This window comes from Bos indicus x Bos taurus, chromosome 12 (genome assembly GCF_003369695.1).
Source record: "Bos indicus x Bos taurus breed Angus x Brahman F1 hybrid chromosome 12, Bos_hybrid_MaternalHap_v2.0, whole genome shotgun sequence".
Lineage (NCBI taxonomy): Eukaryota > Metazoa > Chordata > Mammalia > Artiodactyla > Bovidae > Bos > Bos indicus x Bos taurus.
In genome coordinates this window covers 51,998,770-52,020,112 of record NC_040087.1, presented here as the reverse complement: position 1 = coordinate 52,020,112, position 21,343 = coordinate 51,998,770, and the positions used below count along the sequence as shown (strand labels likewise).

Sequence of the window (21,343 nt, the reverse complement as noted above, 5' to 3'; positions counted from 1 at the left end):
AGGGAGGCCTGGCCTGCTGCAGTCCATGGGGTTGCACAGAGTCGGACACGACTGAGCAACTGAACTGAACTGCTAGTTGTCCTTAGCTCTCGATTGTAAATTAGCCAATCATTGAAGTATTTACAATGCCCACTGAAACCAGTATACCCTATATCTTAACTTAGAACAACATGCTGATCATTCCTTTCCTCCTGGATCTTCTGCCATTCTGTTTTCCTCTACCATTTGTTATGTACTTTCTTTTATTTTCATGTTATACATAAATATTCCCTTTCCTTTATTCTTTTCAAAATAGATCTTGTTCTTAATGCTGGCTTTCAAAATTATAATAATGTGCTTTAGTTTAATTATCTTCTTTCTATCCAAGCTTAGGTCTCCTGATCATAATTTGTTTTCATTTCCCTACTAACAGTTTTAAATGCTGCTGTACTGTCTGTGGTCTCTCTTCTATCCTTCCAATGCTTATTTCTGATCTGTTCACTGCTTTGACTTATTTTTCTGTTCAGGCATTTACCATCACTTCATATTTTTTATGTTGTTTAATTAGCTCCAAGATTTTAGTAGTAATTTGGTTCTTTAAAGTAAAATTTGTATAGAAATCTCTGTTTTTTCTATTAGTTACACTTTTTCCACAGTGTTTTTTTTCATGTTGCTCATGAAAATATATATGCATCTCTCATATTGTTAGGATAGCTTGATGATTATTATACGTCAGACATCCCTTTGCTGATGGATTTGATTTACAAATTGTTCAGTTTTTTAAAAATCCTTCCCTTATATCAGTCTTTCTGTTCAATTTAAGGTTAGAGGATATGCTCTCAATTATTCACTTAAATGTTCTGTGCTAAGAGCATATAATATAGGGGCTATCAGTATAAACATTGTTGCTGTTATGGAACTTAGCTGTAGACTGTTGGACACATGTAAGCAGAATTCTAAGAATTAATAACAGACTTCAGAGAAGATGAGACATTGGAGATTTGAAGGGTGAGTAAGAAAGAGTTAACTAAGTTTCTAGGCAGGTGGGGAGAGCATGTGGTAAGGTTTTTTTTTAGTCTTTTTATTTGTTTATTTTTGGAGGCTAATTACTTTACAATATTGTATTGGTTTTGCCATACATTGACATGAATCCGCCACAGGTGTACATGTGTTCCCCATCCTGAACCCCCCTCCCACCTCCCTCACCATCCCATCCCTCTGGGTCATCCCACCACTCCCGAGCACCCTGTATCATGCATCAAACCTGGACTGGTGATCCGTTTTACATATGATAATATACACGTTTCAATGCCATTCTCCCAAACCATCCCACCCTCGCCCTCTTCCACAGAGTCCAAAAGACTGTTCTATACATCTGTGTCTCTTTTGCTGTCTCACATACAGGGTTATCCTTACCATCTTTCCAAATTCCATATATATGCATTAGTATACTGTATTGGTGTTTTTTGTTCTGACTTACTTCACTCTGTATAATAGGCTCCAGTTTCATCCACCTCATTAGAACTGATTCAGATGTATTCTTTTTAATGGCTGAGTAATATTCCATTGTGTACATGTACCACAGCTTCCTTATCCATTCGTCTGCTGATGGACATCTAGGTTATTTCCATGTCCTGGCTATTATAAACAGTGCTGTGATGAACATTGGGGTACACGTGTGTCTTTCAATTCTGGTTTCCTCAGTGTGTATGCCCAGCAGTGGGATTGCTGGGTCATATGGCAGTTCTATTTCCAGTTTTTTAAGGAATCTCCACACTGGTAAGATTTTGAGGTAGGAAGGGAAAAAGACAGTGAGCAGAGTGGAGAGTGAGAGGATGGGGAGGCAGGGAATAGGCCATGTGGAGCTTGATAGGCTGTGTCCAAGGAGGATGGTTCTGTTTCTAGAAGGAATTGAACATCACTGTCTACTTATGTTTAAAAAATTCTTTACACTATCTTCTTCAATTTGATCTAACTTTTTTTGTTGCCAGGGACGTTCTTTGTCTTCATCAATGTCTAGGATAGTTCCTGATGTACGGGGAGAATGCAGGAAATACTGGCTGAATAATTATAAGATGAATGGGCAGGATAATAATGGCGGGATGGACAAAGGAAAAAGGTAGATGAAAGGATAGAGGAAAAGAAGGACAGTTGGAGAGAGAGACAGAGTGAAGGCTAGATGGAATAAGGGAAAAGACTGAAGGATATAGAGAGAAGTGAAGTAGGGAGTGAGAAAGGAAAGAAGGAAGAGGAGTAATTAACAAAGGAGTGAATAGATTTGAAAGAAAAAACAGATTTTTTGGTTTACAATTTCTCTTTGACTATCAGAATGCAAAAGTGAATTATAGGAGCTAATTTATGAATACTTTTAGTAGTCCAATTAAGAGAAGGTGGTAGATAGCATGGGTTGGGGAGATGCTGATGAGATGCAAAAAGTGGAGGAATTAGGAAGTACAATTGACAGGACTTAATTAATTAGGGATTAGATGCGGAAGACGGGGACTACAAGAGGAAGCCTCAGTTTCTGGGAGCTAAGAAATAAAACACAGATGGCCTTTTGCAGAGAATTCCAGCACATCAGTTCTCTCTCTCTCTTTCTTCCTTCCCCTTCCTTCCTTCTCCTTTCCCCCTTTTTTTCCATTGTTCTCAAATTTTCTCTATGACTCTGTTCTTTTCTTCTTCTTCTTTCTGTGTCTCTGAGTATGCACTGCTGTTGTGTTAGCAATTAAGCCAATTTTATATGAAAGCAAATTTTTGCATGTGTTCTATGTATTCTTTTGTCGTTTTGCAAATAAATACATAGTTTTTTGGGCATATAACATTTTAAGAAGCCTGTATTTTCCTAATCTAAAAGGTAAAAATAAATGCAATGAATAGTTTGTTACTCCTAAATAGGCTAGTTCTTGAATACTATGAATGCCTGAAAGCAAGTTTCTTTTAAATGATTGTGGGTAGATTTCCATTTCTTCATTTACAAAAATATGGAGTTGGACTAAGTATTCTGTAAGATCCTTTTTATGTAAATATTCTAACTTTGGGTGAAAAAGGGTAGCTAGAAAGGAACAAATGTGAACTGTTGTAGCTACCTTAAGTATTTTTTTGAAAAGCGAGGCAAGGTTTAAATAAATGAACAGATACCATATAATGTCCTGTATGTTGAATGACATAATTGAGTTCTGTTTTATCCACAGAGTCTCTCTTCCAGCTCCTTTTGGAAATCACTGTTCGAAGTACTGGAATGAACGACAGCACAGGACAGTCTCTGACAGCACTTTCCTGCGCTTGTCTCTTTAGTCTGGTGGCTTCCTGGGGAGAGACAGGAAGGACACTGCAGGCCATCTCTGCCATCCTCACCAACAATGGCAGCCACGCTTGCCAAACTATTCAGGTATTTCATATCTCGAGCTGCTTAGAAATGGACAAGAGACCAAGTTGCCATTTCACCTCAATTTCTGTCAATTGGAATTCACTGCTTTTTCTTGCTCAGTATAGTGGTTGATCTATCCCAGGTTGATGTATAAATAACCTAAGACAGTTGATCTAAACTGCATGTGTGTTTAATGCTGCGACATGAAAGGTATAATAAAATGAAATTTGGCGAAAACTTACATCTTCAGTGTAGTTTTTATGTCAGCACTGCAGCCTCCTTTTCCTTTAACATGGGCTTGCTCTCTGTCCTCCCCCACCTCCCATCTTGCCCTGAATTTTCAAATGTAGAATTCCTTCATAGTTTCTAGATATCTTTTCCCCATTGAAAGAAAAGCATATATTATTTTTCCGATATTTCTAATTGGTTGTGATAGTTTTTCGTGGATTGATGTGTTTCTGAGCTATTTCTGCTTCACATTCAGCATTTTTTTTTTTTTTTTTTTTGAGCTTTTACTGGGCAGTTGTGGAATAAGCTCTTCATCCTTGTTAGTGATGAGAAATAGAAACTTACTTATAGGCAGACTGGATTTAATTCTTTTGGAATGTTTTCTGGAAATTGAAGAAGTTACAATTTTAAGTCTCTGTTATGTGCTCTTTCCTGGCCCCTTGGATGATCTCCAGAACATGTAGAAGGGATGCCTGAACCCTGTCATTAGCAGCCAAATATAGGGAAAGGGGTAAATGGGCTACTGTCTGTGACTTGTTCAGCGATTTTGAACTTTCCATATCAAACACGAGCAGTGTCCTTTCTCTAGATTTCTGTTCTTATTCTTTTCCCTCTTTTTGTCCTGCTGAAGTCCTCTTTCCCCTCTTTATGATTCTTACTTATTTTGAAGTCCAATTTATTGATTTCCAAACTGTTCTCTGCTGTGCTTTGAAAGTGAAAAATGAAAATGAAAGTTGCTCAGTTGTGTCTGACTCTTTGCGACCCCATGGACTATACAATTCTCCAGGCCAGAATACTGGAGTGGGTAGCCTTTCCCTTCTCCAGGGGATCTTCCCAACCCAGAGGTCGAACCCAGGTCTCCCACATTGCAGGCAGATTCTTTACCAGCTGAGCCACCAGGGAAGCTTTAAGGATTCAGCAAAATTTTAGTTTAAATGTAGATAAATACTTTCAAAATTTTAATAGAATAACACAAACATTCAAATATCCATGCCAAATGTTAAAAATATAGTGACCATATACAAGGTACTTATTAGAATCCAGTGATTTTTTTTGTGTGTAGATTTATTTGAGAGGATATGACATGAGTTCTTAAACAGTGAGTTGAAATTAGCCAGTGCAGAGGGAGGAGGTGTTGGTATTGGTGGTGTAGAGAGAGAGAATAGTCTTGGTATCTGTGTGCTAAAGCATGGAAATAGCAGTAAGAGTGGAACACTGAAAGCTGGAAGAAGTTTATGTAGTTACAGTGTAGAGAGCCTTCAGATAGCAGAGACAGGACTTGAACCCATGTCTGTCTGGCTGTAGTTACGCTCAAGCATTGGGCTGCACAAAACTACTCAATCCTCTGAAGCAACAGCGGTGGCTCTCTAAGGACCTTCCGCATCACTGTATCCCCAGCTCTAAGTCAAAGGCCATATTAAAACCTGTTATCTTAACATGACCTATAGTGTTCTTCATGATTTGGCCCCATTTCACCTACCTATTCATTTCACAAAACTCTCTTGGCTGAGCAATGATTAGGAGCAGGTAAGAAAAGCCTTCTCTGAAAATGTAACTGTTGCATCTCAAATTATCTGGGATCCAAATGCAAATTACTTATCTTGTTCCAAAAAGCTTACGCTGAGACTTTAAGGTAAGGTTGCTCATAATGTGAGGTCTCTTACTGGAAGAGACTAAAGTGCCTTCTGTAAAGATGAACTCCAGATTTCACAGACTTCCCACTGACACAACACTACTGAATCTGGACTCACAAACAAAAAGGACATAGAAAAAAGGCACCACCATTGAGAGTCTCCTTTCTTCCAATGTGAGAGAAAAGAGAGAGTAAAGCAGAATCAATCTTGCCAAGTCTCTCTCTATATATAATTTGATATTAAGTGTGTATATATTTAATATGATTAATAAAGTGTCAAAAGTATTATTAAGGAATAAGGATATAAAAGATAATCAGATCAGAAAACAAACCAAATAGAACTCCTGGAAATGAAAAACCAAATGGTTACAATTAGAAACTTAAAGGATGAGTTAACCAGTGGATAATGTAGTTGAAGATAGAAGCAGTGAACTGAAAGATAGAGGAAGAAATTATTCAGAATGCAGCACAGAGAGATAAAACATGAAAAATAAGAAACATAGAGAATGAGAAAGTTTGAAGTACAATCTGAGTTCCACAAGGCTAGTAATAGATTCATGGAGAGATAGTATTTAAAATAATGGCTAAGATTTTCCAGAATTGGTGAATGACTTGAAATCCTCAGATTAATGAACTCTAGTTTATCAGAATAAAATTTCTAGGTACTGCCACACTGTTGGTGAGAAATCAATAGGAGAAAAAAAAGGGTACATCTGAGACTTCTAATTGTAGTTCTGGGTTTTCTTAAAACTAACACTCAGAAAGCAGGAGAGAAATAGGGCCATGTTGGAGACGCCTAGTTTCTGCTCTCCTCTCCACCCTTGCAGTCTCCACAAAGATTACAATAAAGGATTCTTTTTAAAGTATAAACTTCTAAAATGGGACACATTTTTAGAACGTAAATACTGGGAAAGCTTAAACTTCTGAAGAAGCTAATACCCACAGAAGGTAAGTTGATTTTCACCTAAAAATACAGATAGAATTTAGAATTGGAAGTAATAGGTGCCTGGAAAATGGTGGTGAGGGGAAAAACTAAAAATAGACTGGGATTCTGTGTAATGAAAGCTCCAGAACTCCAGAGCCCTTCCTCTACACTTCCCAGCCAGTCACCTGTCCTCCTCTCCTACCCCTAAGAGTTAGGTTTTCCGTGTAAAGAAATTTGAGCCAGAGAGGCCAGGGGAAACCAGGCACAGTTGAGAGTGAAATTGAGGAGCCAGGCTGAATATGGAGATTAAGTGAAAGTCTCCATATTGATGATGGCCTTCCTCCATCCTCAGAGATACTGAGAGTGAGGCTTATAGCTTCTAGGAAAAAGACTGGAAGATTCTTTTTTGGAGAAAAAAAGTGAGGAAAGACTTACAGATGCAGACATCTGGCAGGTAGTGAGAGACCCTGCAGTCAAACTGCTGAACTTGGCGGGATCAGTTTGAGGTGAGCTCGCCGTCTGTCAGACTCTGTCGGTTCACAGCAGCTTTCTGTCAGTTTTTTTAGTTGCTTACTCTTTACAAATAAGTGTATAGCCAAGTATTTGGAGAAGGAAACGGCAACCCACTCCAGTTTTCTTGCCTAGAGAATCCCATGGAAAGATGAGCCTGGCGGGCTACAGTCCATGGGGTCGCAAGGGTCAGACATGACTTATAGACTAAAGAGAGAGAGAGAGCCAAGTATTACTGGGTTAATGTGAAAGACAGAGTACCCTAAATCAGTAAAAATAGTAATAATAATACTAACAATTTTGCTGAAAAGAGTACAGGGAACAGAAAAACTCTAAGAGTAATTTGTATTTTAAAGAGGGATGAAAAGATGATTATTTACATTAAAGAGCAGTGTTTTTGAAAAATTCAGAACAAAGATTTTGCAAGTTAAAAAATATAAGATCACAATAAAATCAGTAGAAGTGTTAGAAGTTCAGATTAAAGAGGTCCCCAGACAATAGAAAACAGAGCAAAAGAAAGAAAATAGATTATATAAAGTAAAATTAGAGGATCCTTCTAGAAAATCCAGTATTTAATAGGTATTCAAGCAGAGAGGACGGGCTTCCCTGGTGGCTCAGTGGTAAAAAATCTGCCTGCCAATGCAGGAGATGTGGGTTTGATCCCTGGATGAGGAAGATCTCCTGGAGAAGGAAATGACAACCCATTGTGGTGTTCTTGCATGGGAAATCCCATTGACAGAGGAGCCTGGTGGGCTGCAATCTGCGGGGTCACAAAGGGTTGGACACATCTGAGTGACTAAACAACAACAAGCAGAGAGGAAGAAATTACCTAAGCTTCATAAGGAGACTTCCCGTCCCCCAAGTTACACATTTCAGATCAACAGAACACACACTGAGTGCCCAACACAGTGAATGACAGAAAGACTCACACCAAGAATAACTTTGCAAAATCATAACACAATAAAGAAAGAATAATGGTCCCAGAGTGCAAAGACAGGTTATGTACCAGAGATTGAGCAGAATGTTGTTGGACTTCTCAAAAGCAGCATTGGCATAAAGAATAACAAATGGTGCCTTCAGAGTTCTGAGGGAAAATGATGTTCACTCTGCTTAGTGCAGCTCTCAGGCATGTGTGAGGGAAGATAAAGATGCTTTTGAACATGCAAGGCATGGGACAGTTTCAACCTCTGTGCCTGCCCTTGTCCTTAGGGAGCAGGGCTTCTTGAAGGATATTGCCAACGGGAAACATTAGAGATGATGTTTGAGAGGAGGATGAGGAACCCATAGGGGTAGGTATAGAAGAAACTTAGCAAATGCAAAAATAGGGCAATTGTTGACTCAGTGAAGAAAAAGAAAAATTATGTAAGGAAAATATAGTATGTGATACAATTTTGTTACAGGCACAATAAAATAACTTCTGAATAATGCTTTAACTAGAGAGGATTATATAGCTCAATTTGGAGGATTTGAGAAAAAAGGAAGAGTATCATCTTTGATAGTAGACTCATTAAAAGTATCTGAAACAAAAAAAATTGAAAATGAAGCTGTGGCATATAAGAATGTGGATATCAATTCTAGATAAGACAGTTTTAAGTTTAATGTAGTTACTTCTAGGGGGAGAATTTGTAGTATTCAACCATATACATAAATAAAAGTTTCCTAAAAGTAAAAGTTCTGCATTTTGATTGGGTCAGAGGCCTCAGGTCTCAAAGGGGAAGAGGAAATATCAATGAACAGTGGGTTATTTATCCCTCTGAATCTCTGCCCTCTAGAACAGTGCTGTCCAATAGAAGTATACTGTAATCCACCTATGTCATTTAAATGTTTCTATTAGTCACGTTAAGAAGATAGAAACAGATGAAATTAATTTTAATAATGGATTTTCTCAATATATCCAAAAATAATTTCAACATGTAATCAATATGAAATTATTAATAAAACCTATACTCTTTTTTTTTTTTTTTAACTAAGCCTTCAAAAGCCAGTGTGTATTTTATGTTTAAATCACATCTCAAGTCACACTAACCCTATTTTAAGAGCTCAGTACTCAGTGTGGCTGGTGGCTGTCATATTGGACAGTGGAGCTGGAGAACTGGAGCTGACACAGTGCCCTTGGGTCTGCCCTGCAGTCAGATACGTGGCAGCCATCCTTGGGTAGTGAGAGAGAGGCAAAAAGTGAGAAGCAGGGGGATTTCTCTGGGGTCCAACTATTGGTCCCATGCTGGTGACTTTTGAGGACTCATTTAAATGAATGCTGGATAAATACATAGTTCATAAAATTAAGTTTTCATATCACGGAAAAATGTTGATGTTAATGGGTACTAGGCATAATAAACAACGTAGAAGAGAAATACTGGAAATTTTGTTTCATCTGTAGAAGAGCAGTATTTCTCTTAGGCTTAATTTTGTACTTCAATGTCATACAATATATTAATGGATATACATATCATACAAAGATACCATTTTCGTTTGTGCGCACTCTATACAAAAAAATATGTTTCAGTATTCATACTTTTTACTAATCTAGTATGTTAACCTGTGTTTTGGAGAAAAATGCATATTTCAGTGTTTTTGGTCACAAAAGCAAATTAATGTTCTTTGTATTTACATTTTTGTTTTGTCCTGCTTGAGATTTGTTTCTTATAGATTTTCAGTTGCTACTTTTTGCTGACATGCCAAATATAATCGTTCTGAATAACATTTTTTCTTATAAATGATATATTAATAAAATATCTTTATTTAGTCTGCTTTGTGTTTGAGACATTTGAAAATGTTTTTCTTCTGACTAGGTGCCAATGATATTAAATTCACTACAGAGAAGTGTACAGGCAGTGTTGGTGGGAAAAATTCAAATTCAGGACTGGTTTAGCAATGGCATTAAGAAAGCAGCTTTAATGCACAAGTGGCCATTAAAAGAAATATCTGTTGATGAGGATGATCAATGTCTACTTCAGAATGATGGATTTTTTCTTTATCTGTTATGCAAAGATGGATTGTACAAAATTGGCTCTGGATACAGTGGAACGGTTAGGGTAAGTGATTTTTTTTTTCTTTTTTGGGTAAGTGATTCTTAATCAGAGTGCAAGTTATATCTTATACTGAATTATCTTCTGTTTCTTGCTTTTAGAGTGCCATCTAAGGTTGATGTTATTTCTTTGAAAATCAAAATGGAATATACGTGTTAAATGTCATTCATCCATGTATGTTAGTTTTCACAGATTATTAATTATAAAACTGTTGCTAGAACTAACTTTTGTTGTTTTGCAGGGCCATATATATAATTCTACATCTCGCATCAGAAACAGAAAAGAAAAAAAGTCTTGGTTAGGGTATGCTCAGGTAGGAGAATATCTCACAGTAAACCAAACTTTTCTTCCTGTCTTTTAAAATATGTGGTTCATACTTGTGTCATCAGTAAATAATATCACTTCTATTTAAACAGATATAGTGTGTTTTTAATAATATGACTATACTAATGATACGGTGTAGTATAAAGAACGTTGGCGTGGAACACTGACACTTTCATAAGAGGTTTACTTTTAGGTCTGGCCTTGCTTCTTACCAGCTGTGAGACTGTGGACAACTCAGCTAGTTTATTTGATCCTGTGTGATTTAGCTTAAAATGGGAATAAATATGTCTCCCGTTGGAGTCCTTGTTTAAGTGAGCCTCTAGTTAAGCATCAAAGACCACCTTTATTATTTGCAAATCTGAATTGGGAATGTAACTGTGACCCAAAGCCAAATTAAAGCTTTTTACCATGAACTCTTCCATCCTAAGTCTAGATCAGTGCCTTCCAGGGAGTGGTGTGTGGCCTGCCCAGTAGGCAGCTGCCTGCATGGAGGTGCATGCAGAGAATAACCAGTGAGAGAAAAGATCTGGGCCTGTGTAGTTCTATTAATGCTGTGTTCTCATCACCTGACTGACATGACCAACTGGGTGTCAGCAATTGGATGCATGAGGCAAACGAACAATGAAGCAAATGAACGAAGGTCAAAGGGCCAGAAATATCTATTTTATACTATCCTTTCCTGAGAAGTGAAGCCCAAGTTTCCTTGTGGAAGAATATAGAATAAAGATGTCCCTGCATGCCTATCTTGCCTAGCTCTCAGATTGTTGTCAGCATCAGTTGAAAAAAGATATTTGAAAGCATTTTGAAAATTATAAAAATTATTGTTGTATGAAAAATAGTCTTTCTATATATCAACTTTTGGGGGAGATTTTGAAATTAACATTTAATTATCAAATTAATTACTCAGTGATTGTCTCTCAAAACATAACTTGGTTTAATATTTCAAATTTTTATTTGCCACTTCTGTATTTTATCTAACAAATAATGTCCTGGGAAATATACTTACTGAAGTATGTTCAATGACATATCACTCTATCTAAAACCACTACTTTACTGATTTTAAATATTAACCTAGATATTTGTGAGAGTAACAGCAGTCGTTTCTGTTATTTACTTGGCAAGTGATATAATAATCTTGACCAAAATATTTTTATTGTCCTATGTAGTGTATCTAATATTTATATTGTAGAATTAATAGGTTAAATTGATATTTAGTGGTATATAATACCTACTCTTATTAAAGTATATTCAGGTTCTTATATTTTAAATCTTTAATCTTTAAAGATTAAAATATAAAATCTTTAATCATTAAAGATTTAAATCTTTAATGTTTCAGACATCAATATTGATGTATTATTGTACCTCAAAACACTGTAATACAGACCTGTATGACTACTTCTTCTAGTAAGTGGGTAATGAAAAAATATTTCAGTATATAAGAACACAAAATTTTTTTGTTGTTGTCAGGGTTATTTATTGTATAGAGATGTGAATAACCACAGCATGACAGCCATAAGAATAAGCCCTGAAACACTGGAACAGGATGGCACTGTGCTGTTACCAGGTATGTTACTCAACTAGTCGTCTGTTGTCTTCACAGGTGATTTTAAGAGATGTGCATGTTAGGCCACTGAGACATATAAAGAATGGTTAGCAAGGAGCAGTGCTTGCTTACAAACAGATTGAAGCAATCTTGACATGCAGAACATTTTATAGTCTATAGAAAATTAATGCATGTGAGAAAAACAGATACTGTAAATATAGTCTGAAGTGTTTTAATACTGATTTTCAAATTCTTGCCCAAATTCTGTAGTTTGTTTCCCCCTACCATGCCTTTTCAGCTCCTGAATCAGTGGGGGGGGATGTTGGCTTTGTTGTTCTTAATAAACCCACGACCCTGGCTCTTGAATAACCTTGGTGTAAAGAACCTTCTCTTTATTTTTACTTTAACAACAGTGTGCTTTGTGTTTTCTAATTTATTTTTAAAGGGTTTTCAGAGACAGAGGTTTTTAGGGTGGGTCAGGAATTTAAAAAATTTTTTCACTTATACTTTTTGATAATACTCTGATAAGGCATTTTGGACACAATTCATTTTGCTTTAATTTTGAGGTTGTACATATGTATTTATCCTTCAGATCACTGTGCTGTCTAAATTCTTGGGCAAATGCATAATATATTCTCCACTGTAAGGTATTTGAATTTGCTTATACCTTAATACATTCTCTGTACTAAAATCTTCAGTGTTTAATACATCCACCAACAATTTCATGGTAAGGAGCAAAACTACTTCAAGGCACTTGGCCATCTGAAAATGATTGAGAACTTCTGAAGAACGCAGTGTGAAGGTTAATTGCTCCCTTGGCTGCTTGTTAATTTTTAAGATTTTTTTATAACCTCATGAAACATTTATTTGAATATAGCTATATATATATATATATATATATCCAAATTAGTGTACCTGATGCCACAGTAAGCTAAATGTCACATTTCATGTGTGTTTCACAAATAAAGCTACTTTGGAAAACAGATGACTTATTAAAGCCATTTGGTAAATAACACTGTTTTCAGATATGTCTACAGGAGGTTTGTTTGTTTTGTGTTTGTTTGTTTGTTTGTTTTTTAATCATCACAAGTCCAAGGCCATGTTTCTGATCCCTCTGATCCTGATGATAATGATGATGATGATGATAACAACAATAACAGCAAAAATGTTAAGAAATAGCATGTGCCCCTTATATATATATATATATATATATATGTTAAAAGTAATCACATTTATTATATAAATATCATATGAGCAAAACAAAATAAAAATTAATTGTAACCCCACTTCCGATCTGTAACCACTACTGACATATTAGTGAAAAATATCCTTCCTTTTTTCTATGCATATTGTGTACATACATGTACAAAAGTGATTGTATGCTATTTATTGCTTTTTTAACCTATCCCTTCCACTCAGTATTCTGAATATATTTCCAGGTCATTAAATAGTCTTCTGTGACATCATTTTAGTGTCACAAAATATATTCCATTGATTAGTGTATTGAAATGGGGATGCCTTCTAATTTTGTGCAGAGTGAATCTCACTCCAGTGAGCACCTCTGTCACTCTGTGTAAGTCATTTTAGGATGTCTTAATGGAAGAAAAGTTCTCAATCCCATGCCCCACCCCCTCAAGACAGATGGATACTAATAGAAAGGATTTGCTTTTGAAAAACCTTGGTCATTTAACTGAGACTGTAACTGAGAAAGACCATTTGAAAATGGTCTACATGCAGCTGTTTTATATATTCCATCATGGTAAAAAAAAAAAAAGTGACTCGTTAATATTCTTATTCAGTTGAAATCCCTCGATTTCATTTAGCATATGAAATGCGACTTTTAACAACACAAATGTGGCTTTCTGTGTTTCACAAATAAGTACCATATTCATGGTGAGGAAGGAACCAAACTGGGTCAGAATAGTCCCATGTTGTGTATCTTGATATTTTCCCGAAGATGCTGTCTTAGGACATCACATGACGGAGACAGAAAGGATGAAGAGCGCAATCTTTTTGAAGTCGTGCGGCAGGAAGACTTGCCTTCAAGCCTGAAGAAGCCTGTGGTCATTTTTCCCTTTCTTTGACCTGGACGGCAGTTTTCTTTAATAGTCCCCTTTTTCCCTCTAGCTAGGGGTTTATAGATGGTAATGAATACCATGTTTAAAATTGACAGAAATCTAGTAATTCTTTGAGCTTCATGTTCCAACTTGTCTTATAGTCTACTTTATAAATAAGTTATTTTCACCCCAGCACTGATGCGCTGAAAGCATACTTTTCCCCGTTGATTGTAACTTTAGCCTTGTATGTTGGCGTACCTTTTATATTGTACCCCTGTGTCATTACTCTTTGTGTCTGGTGACATGCTGCCTCCGATCATGAGAGCTTTTGCTACTCTTCTTGCGCCGTTTCACTCCTCACCCCTGCATTTATCTGAAATTATAATGAGTTTTTCTTCTTTGCTTTTTAGTTTAAAATCTTACTGCTTAGAGCTTGAGAAGCATCTTTCTTGCGCCTCTTTGTATTCTGTACAGTGGACTAGGAACTCTTTCTTTCGATTTCTCCTCTCTTTGATTACCAAGTCTCTTGGGCTACCAGTGGGCCTTGTCTCCCAGTTTCTATTTCCAGTTTGTGATCACTGAATTCTCTATTTGGTAAGGGTCTGCCTGTGTTTTGCATATTTATAATAAGGAAGTATGCTAGTATGAAGCTCCTGGGCAAAGATATAGAGTAATCCAGCTTACTTGGGTGGGCTCCATTACTGCATTCCAAAACCAGACTTTTATGTTCTGCTGATTCAGGTGCAAATAGAAATGAAATATTATTTCTTTGGCATTGTAATTAATGGAGAGATTCATCCTAGTTCTCTGCAGTTACTTTGGGAAGTGTGTGTGTGCTTTTAGACTTGCTTGCTGAACATTTGTTTTTTCTAAAGGATACAGTTTATACTTAGATACTGAGCTGCTTGTAGTTTCATGTTATTTAAGTAGCAGTCACTAACACATGTCCCAGTGGTCCTTCTGTAATACGGCTATCCCTTGTTACAATTGTGTTTGTCTGCATATTTTGATCAAAGTATGTAGTACACTGTTCTACAGAGACTGTATAGTATTGATGAAATATGGCATTCCAGACCAAATGTTAGCACTTTCAGACCAAAAAAGAGATAAATCAGCTTAGATGTGACTGTTTTATGAAGGATGAACATTTTAAAAGTGTATATAGCATGCTATATGCTAAAAATACTGGGACTAGGCATTAAACCTTGAAAACTGTACAGCCAGTTCTACTTTATAAAGCAAGGGATATCTGTAGATGGACAGCATAGACCTCCAATGCAGAAGCTTTAAGTCTGTCTGTATTTTTCTGTGACACTAATGACTGTGATGTATGTCTGAAGGTAGAGGGTTGCCTACTTCGCATGTGATTGTATTGACATGATTATAACCAACATTATAGTTTGTTCATCGTGGTGCATGTTTATTATCAGACTATATCTAATACTAATTCATTTTGAAATTAGGTGGACTCTCAGGTCCATGATTATGGAAGATTAAAAAATGTAAGCACAAAATGTAATGCATATAATTAGTTGAATTGTTTAGTTTCTGTTAATCTGTAGCTGTTTAAAAAAGCAGTCTCCCATTGAGTTTAAATTATCTTTATTGTGTGGAGAGCTCTCATTCTGACTTCAGCAGAGGAGTAAAGTCATTTTGTGAGGTGTTTATTTATACTGTAATGTAATTGCTGTTTCTTCCTTTTGCACAGATTGTCACACTGAAGGTCAAAATATTTTATTCACTGATGGAGAATATATTAATCAGATAGCTGCTTCCAGAGATGTAAGTATTCTGAGTCATGAGAAGCTGGCATAAAGGGAATCCTTTTTTCATAAATTATTTGATTTTTATCAGGTGGAATCCATTCATGTAACAGAATACTCTGTTTTATTTCTTTTAGGATGGGTTTGTTGTCAGAATATTTGCTACAAGCACAGAACCTGTGCTACAGCAAGAATTACAACTTAAACTGGCCAGAAAATGCTTGCATGCCTGTGGTATCTCACTATTTGATCTGGAAAAGGACTTGCATATTATAAGTAAGATGGTCAAAAAAGACCTTTCTTCCATATTTTATTTTCAGATTTTTTTTTCCTTTTGAAAACTAACATTGTGTTTTCAGCATTGTATTACAGCTTGTACTAGGTAGCTGTTTTGCTGTCTGTTACTATGAAGCACACTTATGAGTAAACATGTACAAGTAACGAGGAGTAACTTGAAGCCTTTGATTTTTATTTGAACAAGTTTATCAGGATAGCCATGGAATGATTCCATAGATTGTCAGAATGGTAACTGGCCTAGCATTTGATTTAAAAATTTTCATTTGGATTTAGAAATACAGACATTCGCAGAGTATTTCTGGGATTTAGTATACCTGCTCTTGCCATGTCATAGGAGTAAGTAGGATTAGTTTCCATGAGGGTCTCAGTTTTGGTTTGCCATACTGCTCCCGATTTAGTAGTTCCATGTCTTAACTTGTGGGATTCTTGCAAGACCCAGCTGTTTTGACTGTTATCTTATTAAATTTATTAAATTTCATTAGTAATTTATCTTGCACATTTGTATAGTATTTTGTTTTTCCATAGAAAAATACTGTATTGAACTCATCTTTTCCAAATTTCAAAATCCTGTAAACTTATTAATAGTTTATATACTTGGACAAACTAATAAAATGTGCTAATAAATGTTTACTCATAGTTTCACAACTTGAAAGTATGCATAAGGATCTGTGTGTGTATATGCACATATATGCATTCAAATTCATGGAGTATCTACATGAAACTTTCTGTAGAAAAAAACTTGGAACAGGGAATCTAAAATACCTTAATTCAAATATCTGCATAGTATTGTTCAAACCCAAACACTCCCTTGTCAAGACCTGTCTCAGCACACTTTATATATTTGCTCGTTTGTAGGCCAAACAATATAATTATGAGGTGTGTGTATTAGTCACTGAGTTGTATCCAACTCTTTGTGACCCCATGGACTGTAACCCACCAGACTCCTCTGTCCGTGGATTTCTTCAGGCAAGAATACTTGCCATTTCCTTCTCCAGGGGATCTTCCCGTCCCAGGGATTGAACCCAGGTCTCCTGATTGCAGGCAGATTCTTTACCATCTGAGCCACCAGGGAAGCACTAATTATGAGGACCAAATAGGAAAGTCTCATGCATTCTGTAATGCCTGATAGCTAATAGATGCCCAGTAAAAATTAGTTCACTCATTAATTGAAGGAGTTCAGCTAACATTGATGTAAACAATTTTTTTTTTTAACACTAAGAAAATAATTTGGCACTCAAACATCTGTGCTTCCCTGGTGGCTCAGTTGGTAAAGAATCTGTCTGCAATGCGGGAGACCCAGGTTTGATCCCTGGGTGGGAAAGATCCCCTGAAGAAGGAAATGGCAACCCACTCCAATATGCTTGCCTGGAGAATTCCATGGACAGAGGAGCCTGATGGGCTACAGTCCATGGGGTCACAAAGAGTTGGACATGACAGCGGTTAAACCACAATCTGAAACAAATGAAGAAGCTTATGGTAACTTTATTCTTGCTTGGAGTAGTGTAGCTACTGTTAATATTTTTTCAAATTGAGCCATATGACATACTGTGTCATCTTTATTTTTGAGTGATATTAATTGGATTAATTTTTTCGTTACTTGAAGTCATAAAAGTTGTGCTTGAAGTTATTCATATTAAAACTGTGATAGTATTTATGAAGTCTTACTGTATTATCAGGTACTGGATTTGATGAGGAGTCAGCAGTTCTTGGTGCAGGACGAGAGTTTGCACTAATGAAAACAGCAAATGGAAAGGTAAATTACTCTTAGGAGTAATAAAAATGAACATTATTTGCTCTAAGAGATAGTTGGTATAATCAGTTGATTAGCTTACATAGTTTACTAATGAAAACTATGTTTGCACTAATGAAAACAGCAAATGGAAAGGTAAATTACTCTTAGGAGTAATAAAAATGAACATTATTTGCTCTAAGAGATAGTTGGTATAATCAGTTGATTAGCTTACATAGTTTACATGTGTAAACAATCATGTTTTAAAGTTTGATTAAAGATTTTATATATATTAAAATTTCATGTTGAAATAGTATTAAAAATTGTGACATTTGAGTATAAAACTTTCTAAACTTTATAGAATGTTACCTTTTTACAAATATTTAATTATGGAGCTTTTGTATAATTTTTTGAGTTGGAGTGAATTCACATTTGTGTTTATTTTGAATAGGATGTCCCTTGGAAATTTTTGTAAATGTGTAGACATTTAGACTACAAGTTGGGGAAAGTAGAAGGACGTACAATTAAGTTGCAGATTGTAGAGGTCTGTTTATAGAGATGGAAGCTTTTTTTGTATCTGGTGATGTGAGGATAAAGTAAGGTAATTAAAAGAACATGAAAGTGAAAATTTTGAGTCATATACAGTATATTGGTGAGGTTTTTTCACTGGGAAAAATGAATTGAGAATTTTATGAATTTCCTTCTATGTTTGGAGTATATTTATGGCATATATTTATTCATATTTATTCAGGATACTTAAAAAAATGATAAGTATCCTGAGTAGATATGAAAAAACTATTGTGAACTGTGTATGTTTGCAGACATATGCCTGTTTCTCTCCTGCTCAGTTCTCAGAAGTTGAGTAGTATTAAAGAGTCTGAGTTCTTGTTGTTTTATTTTCAGTAAAGTATGGAAGTTTTTCTTCTGTCATGTGAAACCTGGTGCACTACTCCAAGAGGCACTGTAATTCCTGTTTTGTATTTTTATTTATAGCCATTAAGATATATTACACTTTTGTGACCCCCTAGGACTATAGCCCGCTAGGCTCCTCTGTCCATGGTAATTGGAATGGGTTGCCATTCCCTTCTCCAGGGCCTCTTCCTGACCCAGGGATAGAACCCACATCTCCTGTGTCTCCGGTGTTGCAAGCGGATTATTTACCACTGAGCCACCAGGGAAGCCCTAAAAAAAATAAGAGTTTTTTGAATTCTTGTTGTTTTTATTCTCAGTAAAGTAAGGAAGTTTTTTTCTGTCATGTGAAACCTGGTGTACTACTCCAAGAGGCACTGTAATTCCTGTTTGTATTTTTTTTCTGCACATGTTAAGATATATTACACTGGCAAATACCAGAGTCTCGGAATCAAACAAGGTGGTCCTTCAGCAGGAAAATGGGTTGAGCTACCAATTACGAAATCCCCAAAGATCGTGCACTTTTCCGTTGGACATGATGGCTCTCATGCCCTTTTAGTCGCAGAAGATGGAAGCATATTCTTCACAGGATCTGCCAGTAAAGGAGAGGATGGAGAGTCGAGTGAGTGGACTGTTCAGTAGAAATGCTGGGGAATTTATTAACAAAGGGTACATGAGTTTCAACAGCACTAGCCTTCTCAAGTTAATACATTTTATACCGAGGAGTATTCAGTCCATGGTGAACATTAAAGAACCGTAATTGCTGGTTTCATACTAGAGTTCATATTCATGAATTTTTGTAGGCCTTATACATTGCATACATGGCTGTTTATCTGTTTTGTCTGTTGGTGTCATTTTTAAAAACTTATTTATTCCAGTATATTCTTTTAGGTAACCCCAAGTTTTGTAAAGAGTATGTATTTAAGGATGAAGTAAACCTTATGTGAATTGTGTAATAGTATCAGTTATGAAACACTGTTCTTGGTGTTATTTCATTATGATAAAACTCCTGAGCAATGAAAAATTAAACAATTTTCACTTATCTTTCCTATGCTTCTGTTCAGTCTTCCTCAAAGTGTCCTTTGTCTCTTTTTGTAACTTGTACATAGTACGTTATTGCAGTTGGGGTAGCATCTTAGGAGGATTAGGTTTGAAGTCAACATCTAATGTAGATATCATGTGCAAATAAAAGTTATGCTGAAAAAATCTTTTTAAATAGCCATGAAGTATATTGCCATATCTCAGAAACTCAGCCCAGCCAGTTTTTCCTTCTAGGATGTGGAGGACATGATTCTTCCTTTGCTTGACCACCAGATGACTTAGTTGCTGTATATATGTATATAGTTCATGTTACAAGAAAAAATACAATGGTATTTTAATCCTAGAATTGTACCCAGCATAGCAATATGTTTTTATTCAGAAAGGCATGCAAGAACTGGGAATCACTGAGGGAACAGAAGATTGATATTTCCCACCTTTTGCTCATTTCAGGGATTTAGCTTTTGAGAGCAGAGGGTGCTTAAATCATCTACATTTAAATCTATTTGCTCTCCCTCCATATGCACATTTCCCTTCCTTTCAGTCTCTGACTAGGAGTAAATACTTAATATGTGTTGAATGAATGAGAAGCTGGTTTTAAATACTTTCCAGGATCTCACAGAGGAATACATGTGAGATAGAGTTTGATAAAAAGGGATTTAAAATAGATACAGATGACAGTGGAATGGTATCATAATGTAAGTAGCTAATCTAGAGAATGGGCTCCCTAGAAGTTTGTTAGAAAATTGCTGTTTCTCTTTTGAAATTTCAGTGTACTACAAAGAAGAGGATCTGATAGTAGTAGCCTGATAAATATTTAACAAGATGAGGCTTTCAGATTGACTCATTTAATTGACATGTTGGGAAGCTCAGGCCTTTGTGAAAATAAATAAATCAAGTGTATGATAAATGCAAATGATAGGGTTTTTCCTTGGGCTTTATATACAAATCATTATTTTTATTTGTAAATAGATGCCTTAAATTAAATATCTTTTTTTTTTTTTTAAAGCTAAGAGCAGGCGGCAATCAAAACCTTACAAGCCTAAGAAGATAATTAAGATGGAAGGAAAGATTGTGGTGTATACAGCCTGCAATAATGGAAGTAGTTCTGTTATTTCTAAAGATGGAGAGCTATACATGTTTGGAAAAGATGCCATTTACTCTGATAGTTCAAGTAAGTTAAACACTGTTTCACTTTTATGCACAGAAAGTCCTATACTACACCTTATGTATTGCAAAGATGTATCTCGAAAAGTAATATTTGTAACATGTTTTCTCTACATTTTTCACATTTCTTTCCAAATACAATGTTCTGTTCCTCCTTCCTGTCATATTGCTGAGAATGCTGTCAATGGTTCCCTGCAGAGCTAATCCTGGGATACTCTGGGGACATGATTTTCATGTCTTAGCAGATTTATAACTGATGGATTATTTATCTCCTCCTGTTGTTAGGTTGTCAGAGAAAGCCTGAAAGTGAACATGTTAGTCACTCAGTCATGTCTGACTCTTTTGTGATCCCATGGACTGTGGCCCGCCAGGCTCCTGTGTCCATGGGATTCTCCAGGCAAGAATACTGGAGTGGGTTGCCATGCCCTCCCTCCAGAGAATCTTCCTGACCCAGGGATCAAACCCATGTCTCCTGCATTGCAGGTGAATTCTTCATCACTGAACCACCAGGGAAGCCGTTAGAGAAGGGATCTCTCTCTCTTAATTTCTGTTTATCCCCAGGGCAGTGTCTGGCACATTATAGTCTCAAGAATCACTTAAGTGGCTGACTGATAACTTTGGGTAATGAATATGAGGGACAAAACTAGCCGAAGATTTATAAACTGTTATCTCGAACACTTGTCGTATTTGTTTGCTAGATTTTCTTTCTGGCATTTAGAAATGAGTATAATGATTGTAGCGTCCCACCTGGAAAGTTTTTACATGAATCAAATATGTAAAGCCTATACACTTTTTTATAATGAGGAAGTCAGGATTAATGAAGTTTCTGATTGTCTCATGCTGAGGAA

The 21,343-nt window shown here is 36.1% G+C and overlaps 1 protein-coding gene across 16 annotated transcripts in view; it reads left to right on the top strand.

Moving 5' to 3' along the window:
- Positions 1-21,343, top strand: part of MYCBP2 (MYC binding protein 2, E3 ubiquitin protein ligase) — a 270,681-nt gene that overhangs the window by 58,203 nt on the left and 191,135 nt on the right. For all 16 annotated transcript variants that reach the window (XR_003513823.1, XM_027557742.1, XM_027557733.1 and 13 more), the window contains 9 exons: positions 3,171-3,367; positions 9,432-9,674; positions 9,910-9,981; positions 11,460-11,556; positions 15,301-15,374; positions 15,493-15,631; positions 17,329-17,405; positions 18,708-18,912; positions 20,338-20,502. Coding sequence is in view for 15 of the 16 variants with exons in the window: in XM_027557742.1 (XP_027413543.1) it covers positions 3,171-3,367; positions 9,432-9,674; positions 9,910-9,981; positions 11,460-11,556; positions 15,301-15,374; positions 15,493-15,631; positions 17,329-17,405; positions 18,708-18,912; positions 20,338-20,502 (1,269 nt within the window). In the remaining variant the exon portion in view is untranslated. The remainder of the gene's footprint in view (positions 1-3,170; positions 3,368-9,431; positions 9,675-9,909; positions 9,982-11,459; positions 11,557-15,300; positions 15,375-15,492; positions 15,632-17,328; positions 17,406-18,707; positions 18,913-20,337; positions 20,503-21,343) is intronic.